General features: G+C 41.6%; 1 protein-coding gene across 2 annotated transcripts in view; it reads right to left on the bottom strand.

Moving 5' to 3' along the window:
• Positions 1-3,291: 3,291 nt before the first annotated feature.
• The window catches only part of LOC114648901 (polyamine-transporting ATPase 13A3-like), a 119,659-nt gene continuing 110,771 nt past the window's right edge, over positions 3,292-12,179 (bottom strand). For both annotated transcript variants that reach the window (XM_028798220.2, XM_028798223.2), the window contains one exon: positions 3,292-5,711. In XM_028798220.2, coding sequence (XP_028654053.1) covers positions 5,499-5,711 — 213 coding nt within the window. In that variant the 3' untranslated portion in view covers positions 3,292-5,498. The remainder of the gene's footprint in view (positions 5,712-12,179) is intronic.

Here is a 12,179-nt window from a genome sequence, read left to right as displayed (position 1 = left end):
TGAACCAAATAAGTTTATCTTGGTCTCATCAGACCACAGGACATGGTTCCAGTAATCCATGTCCTTAGTCTGCTTGTCTTCAGCAAACTGTTTGTGGGCTTTCTTGTGCATCATTAGAACACTCTAGATGAGAACAGGCCATTCAGCCCAACAAAGCTCACCAGTCCTATCCACTTATTTCTTCCAAAAAAACATCAAGTTGAGTTTTGAAAGTCCCCAACGTCTTACTGTCTACCACACTATTTGGTAGCTTATTCCAAGTGTCTATTGTTCTTTTTGTAAAGAAAAACTTCCTAATGTTTGTGCGAAATTTACCCTTAACAAGTTTCCAACTGTGTCCCCATGTTCTTGAGGAACTCATTTTAAATAACAGTCTCGATCCACTGTACTAATTCCCTTTATAATTTTAAACACTTCAGTCATGTCACCTCTCAATCTTCTTTTGCTTAAACTGTATAGGCTCAGCTCTTTTAATCTTTCCTCATAATTCAACTCCTGTAGCCCTGGAATCAGCTTAGTCGCTCTTCTCTGGACCTTTTCTAGCGCTGCTATGTCCTTTTTGTAGCCTCAAGAGCAAAACTACACACAGTACTCCAGATGAGGCCTCACCAGTGTGTTATAAAGCTTGAGCAGAACCTCCTTAGACTTGTACTCCTCACACCGTGCTATATAACCTCACATTCTGTTAGCCTTCTTAATGGCTTCTGAACACTGTCTGGAAGTCGATAGCTTACAGTCCACTATGACTCCTAAATCCTTCTCATAAGGTGTACTCTCAATTTTCCGACCACCCAGTGTGTATTCAAACCTCACATTTTTACTTCCTATGTGTAAAACTTTACATTTACTGACATTAAATTTCATCTGCCACAATTCTGCCCAAGCCTGTATGCTATCCAAGTCCTTCTGTAATGATATAACGGATTCCAAATTATATGCTAATCCACCTATCTTGGTATCATCTGCAAACTTAACCAGCTTGTTACTTATATTCCGATCTAAATCATTTATATATATTAAAAATAGCAGCGGCCCTAGCACTGACCCCTGTGGAACACCACACTTAACATCGGCCAGTTCTGATGAGGTTCCTCACACCATCATCCTCTGCTTCCTGTGTCTGAGCCAATTCTGCACCCATCTAAAAACATCACCCCGAACTCCCACTTCTTTTAATTTGATGCCCAACCTCTCATGTGGCACCTTATCAAATGCTTTCTGAAAGTCCAGATAAATAATATCATAAGCTCCACTTTGATCGTATCCTTTTGTTGCCTCCTCATAGAATTCCAGCATGTTACTAAAACACGACCTCCCTCTTCTGAACCCATGCTGACTGTTCAGAAAAACTCCTGTCCTTGCCAGATGTTGCTCAATCTTATCCTTAATAATTCCTTCCATTAATTTTCCTGTGATGCATGATAAGTTTACTGGCCTATATGCATCTGCCCTGTCACCCTTTTTATGTAATGGGATGATATTTGCCATTTTTCCAGTCCTTTGGAATCTCTCCAGTGCTCAGTGACTTCCTAAAAATATCTGTCAAGGGTTTATATATGTACTCATTAGCCTTCTTAAGAACTCGAGGGTAAATATTACCTGGTCCTGGTGATTTGTTTGATTTCAGCTTATTTAATCTGAAATCTTTAGAAGAGGCTTCCTTCTGGGACGACAGCCATGCAGACCAGTTTAATGCAGTGTGCGGTGTATGATCTGAGCACTGACAGGCTGACCCCCCCACCCCTTCAACCTCTGCAGCAATGCTGGCAGCACTCATATGTTTATTTTCAAAAGACGGCCTCTGGATATAACGCTGAGCACATGGCACTCAACTTCTTTGGTCGAGCATGGCGAGGCCTGTTCTGAGTGGAACCTGTCCTGATAAACCGCTGTATGGTCTTGGCCACCGTGCTGCAGCTCAGTTTCAGGGTGTTGGCAATCTTCTTATAGCCTCGGCCATCTTTATGTAGAGCAACAATTCTTTTTTTCAGATTCTCAGAGAGTTCTTTGCCATGAGGTGCCATGTTGAACTTCCAGTGTCCAGTATGAGAGAGTGTGAGAGCGTAACACCACATTTAACACACCTGCACCCCATTCACACCTGAGACTTTGTAACACTAACGAGTCACATGACACCAGGGAGGGAAAATGGCTAACTGGGCACAATCTGGACATTTTTCACTTAGGGTTGTACACACTTTTGTTGCCAGCGGTTTAGACATTAATGGCTGTGTGTTGAGTTATTTTGAGGGGACAGCAAATGTACACAGTTATACAAGCTGTACGCGGACTACTTTATATTGTATCAAAGTGTCATATATTCAGTGTTGTCCCATGAAAAGATATAATCAAATATTTACAAAAATGTGAGGGATGAACTCAATTTTGTGAGATACTGTACAAGCGTCCCGGTTTGGGACTTCGAAAGTCTGGTCACCCTTGTTGTAATGGCACAGCCGTAGCTTTCTCTGTGGTTTTCTATTTTAAATGAAAGATTGAATTTTAACTTTTTATTTCGATAGAGGAGTTTGTTTTCGTGTGTAATGCCCCCGTTTCTTTTTGATTCACACGAGGTGTGTCGATATGTAAAGTTCACAATGTATATCGCCATTTTGGATTGATGTCATAATGTTAAATTGAGCAAACTCGGATTTGACAGCCCAGCGCCGAATTTCAGAGTTGGAAATCCAAGTTAGAGAGGTGTTCCAGTTGAAAACTCAGAAATTCCAACTTTCCACTTCAGATGGAACACAGCAAAAATATTGGAGCCAGTCCGACTGCTGTCGGTCTTTTCCTTTTAATACAGTGGTCTCAAACTCCAGTCCTGGGGGGCCGCAGTGGCTGCAGGTTTTCATTCTAACCCTTTTCTTAATTAGTGACCTGTTTCTGCTGCTAATTAACTTCTTTTGAATTAATTTTAATTGATCAAGTATGCGGTGTGGATCCCCAAACCTTGTTCTAGCTCTGTGTTTCTTGTTACAACACACACATTCACACACAGTAGGGTCAATTCATTGTCGCCAATTCACCTAACCCGCATGTCTTTGGACAGTAGGAGGAAACCTGGGGAGAATGTGCAGACTCCACCAAGACAGGACCGGGGCAGCAATCCTTGCTCTCCTTACTGCGAGGCAGCAGCGCTACCAGTGTGTGCTAACATAACACTTTTCTGTATTTTGTTTTGAACCAGGATAAGGCCTTTGCTATGAGAACTCTGCATTCTCTACATACGACTCAAGTCATATACTTAACCGTTTAAAAAAAATAAGAAGAAAATAACCACACACTCAGTAAAAGAATTTCAGAAATGTATTGAAGTTGCCAAGTTTCATTGGTAGAATTTCTTTTATAATTAAAATCTTTCTTCTCTTCAGTGCATGCTACCACCTTTTTATAAAGGTGCTTTGTACCATAATTAACCATACTGGTTTGCTTCTCAGCAGATAAAATAATTTAAAATAATTAATTTTAACAAAAGACAAAGAAAAAAAAAGTTGCTATACATAAAGAGAATGCACCCCCTTCCCAAGTCCAAGTAGGTTCTGCTATACAAAGAACATTTCTGCAGGTGCCATCTCCGCTCAAGAACAACAAAGAGCATTGCATCAATGGCCTGTAAGAAGCCAATGTCTTACACTCATTGTTGTGTGCACTTGTTAAATGTCTACATTTCAAACAGGAACCGATGGTACCTGTGCACACGACCTTACGCATTCGCTTCAGCAGCATGCCTATATTACAGTTTAGTCATATTTAGGGCTCAGGCCCTGTGCCACCACCATGTGTGGTCTGTATTAAAAACAATGTCTCTGTAAGCACCACCCGCATGAAAAATTGACTTTGTTGTGCTTTGGCTGAACCGCACCCCTGCTTCTACAAACATGTCTGTGCACAGTGCTGCTCAACTGCCTTGTCTTTGGATACAAATCTGCAAAAAATCTGCAGTTTCTGGGTTATCTTTATGGAGACCATCAACAAGTGGTTACTGGGTGCAGATAAGCGATTAGAGGGCATGAAGGAGACGCAGTGTTGTGCCACAGAAGAGGTAGAAGCATTTACAGGTGCCCCACAGAACATGGCTAACGTTTAGGAAATACCAGTTTCAAGAGGCTAGAAAAGATAGTGTCCCCTGGCCAGATGAAAAGAACATGAAAGGGGGCACTGTGGTCTCCTAGGAGGTCTCAATGAGCATTCTCTGGATAATAGGTTCTGCCTCAGTCCAGGTTTCCCTCTGAATGAGTGATCACCAAAATTGGTGTCTACTGGAAGGTATCATGGAAGTGCCTTGTAAGATGGAAACATCTAATTGGGTTGAGATGCCTCATCCCTAAATCACCAGACTTTAAACTTAAATTGCAGTTCTAGTCAGTCCATTTTCTGAAGCCTCACCAACAAAACTTAAGTGGATCAAGCACACATATCTAAAATGGAAGGGATTAAACACTTGCTTCACCAACATGGAGCAAATGAGGTTAAAATAAGTGAGTCTCTATTAGACAGGGACCTCGAGGGCAGGTTGACCTTTTAATCAGAGCTGCTGCTTCTTCTGCTGTAAGACTGAATCTCTGCACCAGCCGGGGTGACGTACTGCCACACAGCCACAGACTCTACAGGAGACCTGAAACTATCCAGGGGATGACAGGTTAATTAGGAAGTTTTAGTAAGTGCTCCTCTTTCATAATAAAAAAAAACACAAAGTCCAGAAGTCAATTCTGTACTAAAGGCGTTCGTTATTAGCAGAACCAGAACTACAAAATAATGTCTAAAACTGGCTGGACGGCCACACTCTACAGCGTCCACAGTACACATTAACTAAGTACTGCTTTGCCCAGGTTGGTGCCTACTGTACCCAGCCAGTCTGGTATAAACTGAATATCATCGGAGCAGAGAAAAGAATGCGTTCACATAATCTAGATATGTAACATTTGGTTTGGATTGTTTGATCACTAGTTTATATATTATTTAAATATAAAAACTTTTCTTTTGATTGACTTTGATACGATAGTTTTTCCTTTAATCTACTGTTTGATCGTCTAAATGCAAGTGTCATTACAGGTACAAGCACAACACAAGGCACAGATGTGGCTACCTCTGGTGTGCTTGTATGTAACCGCAGAATTAAAAACATTATCTGGACGGTGATGCAAAATGTATATAATGGTCCTGGTCAACAAGAGGCCTTTCTGACGACTGGTCCCCCATGAATTACAAATGACAGCATCGTTGGCTCAGGCTCTCCTACTACAAACAAATATAATAATGAAGACATTGCATTTATAGGAATACTGGTGGACCATATGGACTGAGAGTTGGCCCCCTCGATTAATGGGCACACTGCACAGGTTTGGAAGGTAGCTGTGTGCTCCCCTACCTCTGGCGTGGCAGTAATTAAACTCTGGTTATACTGCTTTTTTGGTCCAACAACTAGACTCCTTCCACTAACCAACTCCACAATGGACCCTCTGGGACCACTCACAAACAATGGCTTGCAGTTCTAGTCATAAGTTGGTAGTCTCTGGAGGCCATCCTTGAGGGAGGGTGCTAGCCGACAAAGGAGGGGGTGCTTTAGTGCTGCTCTTGGGTCGAGGAGGCCAGTCCGGGTCCAGCATTAACTCCTGGGCCAGCCTTTTGTACTTGGCTTTCGGGGTATTTCCCTTTCGCCAGCAGCAGAAACGTCGGCCGTAGGAAGCTGACACCTCGTCAAGTTCAAGCTGCAAACAACAATAAAGAGAATGTCAGTGTTTCATTGCCATTGTGCTCACCATGTTCATATACAAGCCACAGAATCTGCTGACAAGTTACATTTCTTTAAGCCTATGGCTAACATCTGCTCTCAACTGTGACCACTGTGTATTCAGTATATAAAAACATACTGTATTATTCATCATATACTTACATATATTAAAAATCAAAAGACACTGAAACATAAACAAACATTACATTTATTACTGTCTCTGCTGCTGAAGTGGCAGACTACCAGTGATGTGTTCACAAAATGAAACAGAATTAAACTTATTGGGCAGTTTTAGGGACCAGAGCCATTTGCAATACTCAAGCAGAACAAACGCTTGATCTCCCCAGCACAACTGAATCGTACAGTCTTTGGATGATGTGCAGGATGGGAAGCTGGGGATGAGACAAATCCTGAATACCGAGTAGCTGCCATCCACCCAAGCAAGCTTACAAACACTTAAATGATGAAGCGCTTAAATACAAACAAGCCTGCCGTGACTCACACTAAATATTTAAACATTTAGACAGTTTACTGTAGCTTTTGTGCAGACTGAGCTGGGAGACATCTTTAATTATGGGTTTACAAATTCAGAATGCAGGAACTTTTTCAAATTCACTAGAAGAGATTTATGTTGTCTTTTGTTTTAAGACTTGCACTGCATTTTCTCATTGTTACTTTCAATTCCAAAACTACGCTTAAATGTTCAGCATCCCCTGGATATGAGAAGCATTACATTACAAAACAAATTTCAAGGAAATTACAACCTTGATGATTCGTAGAGAACAATAGGAAAGGGATCTTGCAATTCTGTGCCTTTTCTGACCTTTTAATTGCGGCATCAATAAAATGCACTTTACTTCAATATGAGCCAGACATGCACTCTGGACAGCAATACCTTGGTTAAGAGATCCTATGAGACTGAAGCTCCTTCACAACAAAAAGTGCATATAAAATGTGCTATGGCACATACACAAATTCAATTACCAGTCTTTACAGCAAAGATTATCACAGACAGTGTTTAGGCAGAGTAACATCAGCCATCAAACCTAACATCACACTGGGCATTAGAATACACACCCACATATTCCTCATATGTTAACTATGTTTCTTATAATGAACTAAAATGCATCTATTTCATTATCAAAGGTATTGCTGTATATCTCTAGGACTGTTTTGGATCTAAGATCACTCCTAATGCTTTAATACCAATACTTGCCACAGTACAGCCATAGCTATGAGGGGCAGTTCCATTTTTATCTTCACTGAAACATGGCTGCAGAATATCACTGTTGATGCAGCCACTCAGTTGGATGGACTGACCACTTTCCAAGCAGACAAGAGTTGCTTCAGCAACAGGTAAGGTGCATGGAGGTGGTCTGCATGTTTATGTGAATAACGAATGGTGCAGAAATGCTGCAATAGAGTCAAGCCAGTGCTGGAATGCCTAACTGTAAAGTGCCATCCTTTTTACTTGCCACGGGAGTTTACTGATATTTTTATTCAAGCCATTTACATCCCTCTAGGGGTTAATTCTAAAGAAGTGCTGAATGTACTTTACATAACTGTTACAGATCTGCAAACCACGCATTCTGATGACTTTATTATTGTGACTGGAGATGTTATTCACGTGAACTTGGAAGACAGATCTTCCCAACTTTTATCAACATGTAAATTTTCCAACCAGGGTAGAGAATAAACTGGACGTTGTGTTTACAAACTCTTGCAATGCTTCCAAAGCCATACCCCTCCCACATCTGATATACTACTGCCTACATACAGAACACTGCTTAAACCATCTCTCAAACAAGTCAGGGTGTCACTAGATGGGGCTGTTTCAGTCCTGCAGGACTGGCCATGTTTAAAGCAGCTGCCACCTACAGTATCTCACAAAAGTGAGTTCACCCCCCACATTTTTGTAAATATTTTATTTTATCTTTTCATGGGACAACACTAAAGATATGACACTTTGATACAATATAAAGTAGTCAGTGTACAGCTTGTATAACAGTGTAAATTTGCTGTCCCCTCAAAATAACTCAACACACAGCCATTAATGTCTAAACTGCTGGCAACAAAAGCGAGTACACCTCTAAGAGTGCCCAAAGTGTCAATATTTTGTATGGCCACCATTATTTTCCAGCACTGCCTTAACTCTCTTGGGCATGGAGTTCACTAGAGCTTCACAGGTTGCCGCTGGAATCCTCTTCCACTCCTCCATGATGACATCACGGAGCTGGTGGATGTTAGAGACCTTGTGCTCTTCCACCTTCCGTTTGAGGATGCCCCATAGATGCTCAATAGGGTTTAGGTCTGGAGACATGCTTGGCCAGTCCAGCACCTTTACCCTCAGTTTCTTTAGCAAGGCAGTGGTCGTCTTGGAGGTGTGTTTGGGGTCGTTATCATGTTGGAATACTGCCCTGCGCTCCAGTTTCCGAAGGGAGGAGATCAATGCACTGCTTCAGTATGTCACAGTACATGCTGGCATTCATGGTTCCCTCAATGAACTGTAGCTCCCACTCATGCAGCCCCAAACCATGACACTCCCACCACCATGCTTGACTCTAGGCAAGACACACTTGTCTTTGTACTCCTCACCTGGTTGCCGCCACACACGCTTGACACCATCTGAAACAAATAAGTTTATCCTGGTCTCGTCAGACCACAGGACATGGTTCCAGTAATCCATGTCCTTAGTCTGCTTGTCTTCAGCAAACTGTTTGCGGGCTTTCTTGTGCATCATCTTTAGAAGAGTCTTCCTTCTGGGACGACAGCCATGCAGACCAATTTGATGCAGTGTGCGGCATATGGTCTGAGCACTGACAGGCTGACCCCTAACTCCTTCAACCTCTGCAGCAATACTGGCTGCACTCATTCGTCTATTTTCAAAAGACAACCTCTGGATATGACGCTGAGCACATGGCACTCAACGTCTTTGGTAGACCATGGAGAGGCCTGTTCTGAGTGGAACCTGTCCTGTTAAACCGATGTATGGTCTTGGCCACCGTGCTGCAGCTCAGTTTCAGGGTGTTGGCAATCTTCTTATAGCCGAGGCCATCTTTATGTAGAGCAACAATTCTTTTTTTCAGATCCTCAGAGAGTTCTTTGCCATGAGGTGCCATATTGAATTTCCAGTGACCAGTATAAGAGAGTCTGAGAGCGATAACACCAAATTTAACACACCTGCACCCATTCGCACCTGAGACCTTGTAACACTAATGAGTCACATGACACCGGGGAGGGAAAATAGCTAATTGGGCACAATTTGAACATTTTTCACTTGGAGGTGTACTCACTTTTGCTGCCAGCAGTTTAGACATTAATGGCTGTGTGTGGAGTTATTCTGAGGGGACAGCAAATTTACACAGTTATACAAGCTGTACACTGACTACTTTATATTGTATCAAAGTGTCATATCTTTAGTGTTGTCCCATGAAAAGATATAATAAAATATTTACAAAAATGTGAGGGGTGTACTTACTTTTGTGAGATACTGTATGTTCATCAGATCAAACTAGTGGAGCAGGCATCCCAAGACACTGGCTACATTAACAAGTGCACAGATAATATCATGGCTTCAAAGACGATCAGAACATGTGCAACTCAGAAACTGTGGGTGACATTGGAGGTATCTGCAATGTTAAAAGTCTGTAATGCTGCTTTTAGATCAGGTGACAAGGCATCCATCATGGATAGCAAGGGCAAACAAATATCACGGCATCAAAGCAGCCAAGCGGGAGTATGGCAAGAAAAATCCAAAGCCACTTTCAGGACACATGACAGGGTATCCAAGCCAACACAGACTATAAGGCCACAACACCTATCTGCAATGGTGATGCACCCCTTCCAGATGATTCAAATAATGACTAAGTACAGTGTGATGTCCTGAATGCGAGGAAGTCCACCCCTCCTCAGGAAGAACAGGTACTGTTGCTTTTCACTTCTGATAAAAACTGTGTTGAATGTAAACCCATACAAAGCTGCTGGACCAGACGATATACCTGACAGAGTGCTCAGAAAAATGTGCAAACCAGCTGATGGATATCTTTACAGACATCTTCAACATTTGCCTGAGGCAAGCAGTCATCGCCAAGTGCTTCAAACTCACTACTATCGTACACATTCCAAAGACATCCTGTTTCTTGCCTCAATGACTATCGCCCTATAGCACTCACACCTGTCATCATGAAGTATTTTGAGAGGTTGGATAGGATTAGAAATGAGTACATTAGAGGTTCAGTTCAAGTTGGACATTCAAGTTTGGAGACAAAGTCAGAGAGGCGAGATTGCGTTGGTTTGGACATGTGCAGAGGAGAGATGCTGAGTATATTGGGAGAAGGATGCTATGGATAGAGCAGCAAGATAAAAGGAAAAGAGGAAGGTCTAAGAGGAGGTTTATGGATGTGGTGAGAGAGGACATGCAGGTGATGGGTGTAACAGAACAAGATACAGAGGACAGAAAGATATGGAAGAAGATGATCTGCTGTGGCAACCCCTAACGGGAGCAGCTGAAAGAAGAAGTCTTGGGCTAATTGAAAGACAGACTTCCCATATCACATGACTCTCTCCAGTTTGCCTGTCGCCCAAACAATTCCACTGAGGATGCCATATCATTTACATCACTATATCCAAGAGACATTTATGCTAGAATGCTTCTCATTGGCTTCAGTTCAGATTTCAAGACCACCATCCCTCAGAGGCTCATAGGGAAGTTGAGTCTGTTGGGCTACAACACTTCCCTACGCAACTGGATCCTGAAATTCCTGACAGAGAGATCCAAAGACAGTCTGTGTCAGAAACACCACGTCCAGTACCATCAGATTAAGCACTGGTGACCCCCAGTCCACTTCTGTTTACTTTGCTGACTCATGACTGTACGGCTTCATACAGCTCTAACACCATCATTACATTTTTGGATGACATTTTTGGTGGTGAGTCTATTCAGCAACTTGTTAACTACAATATTTCAGCCACGGTTGCTTCCTGGATGGGGTTCAAAGTCTTGTTTTATGTCCTTTTAATTCTATATGTTAATGTTACTTTTGTTAATTATCTGTTCTATTTTCTTTGCCTGTGTCATGTTTCATGTGTTTTGTGAGTGGTCCCTCAAGATGTGGAAGCCACCTACCAATCACCACCAGAAACTGCCCTTCATTTTATAAATCTGGAGGATGTCACACAGTTCCTGGCGGTCCATTCTGAATGTACTAGGGAGTGGTGAGTTCTACAGTTCTTATTTGATATTCTGGATTTTTTGACTTTTTTTGGTTTATTATGTTGGGGGTCTGGTTGCACTGGATTGCCTTACTGTTTTGGGCACATCCTTTTAAACATTGTACTCAACAGTTCTCCAAGATTCTACCTTTTTGTGTCTAGCAGGGGTTTTTGATGGGATTTCCTCCTCTGCTGGGCATTTTTGAAAGTGCTTTTGGGACTCCTAATTACAACAATAACTAGACACAACGCCAGAGGAAATAAGTAAATTAAAGGATTTGGATCTGAGGAGGCTCGACCAAGAAGAGGCAGAATGTGACCAGCATGTAACTCTGTCAGGGAGTCATGTGTGCAATCAAATGTAAGTTATGAAGAGTAATGGCTTGAGGATCCAAAGGTAGTTTAAAGTGAAGAGAGAGGGTGGTACTCTCATACTGTAAATGTGAAAAATATAATTCCATCCTGAACACCATAAAACCTACAATCTGCCAAACAATCACCAACTGTATCTGATCAAAGGTCTCCTCTGCATCTAGTGACAGACAGGCAGCTAGAGATGGTAAAGTTGGAGATTCATCAATAGTATTGTGGTGGTGGATGTTGTCCAGCGCATAATAAGACTGAATAGAACTGGTCTGATCAGAGTAAATTAATTTGGGAATAACACTTTATAAGCACCAAGCAAGATGTTTTCTCAGAAATCATGCAGTAGTTTAAAAATGTTTAAGGTTTTCTCCTTATTTTCAAACAAATGTTATTAACGAATTAAAAGAGTGATTTACTTTTATGCAGGTTATGACAACATTTAAGTTCTGGAAAAGTGGGTTGTAAAATTCATTTTGAAAGGCAGATAAATGCTCAGAACGCATACCATCCTGTTATCACAATCAACCCTTACTTCTAGAATTCAATGCCACCCCAAGTTCAGTCTTTGAAAGTTGGCAAGAGGTTGGAAAGAAACATTTTTTTAAATCACAAAGATTTGTATTAGTTAGAGGCCCAGTTTAGTATTGATAGCCAAATTGGAGATGAATAAACTCCCTCTTCTAAGTTTAAGGGGCAATAATTTACTGGATTATTAACACCAGACACACAGTACGATATACGTCTATAATTTAAATACTCTTGCAAACTGCACCAGACACATAGTATCATGTTCATGTATGACTGACCTTAAATTAAGCAATTTCCTGAAGCTGATAATAAACTATAGCTGTTTTCTTTGAATATGAGA

Source organism: Erpetoichthys calabaricus, chromosome 3 (assembly GCF_900747795.2).
Source record: "Erpetoichthys calabaricus chromosome 3, fErpCal1.3, whole genome shotgun sequence".
Classification (NCBI taxonomy): Eukaryota; Metazoa; Chordata; class Cladistia; order Polypteriformes; family Polypteridae; genus Erpetoichthys; species Erpetoichthys calabaricus.
This window is presented reverse-complemented; position numbering and strand designations above follow the sequence as displayed.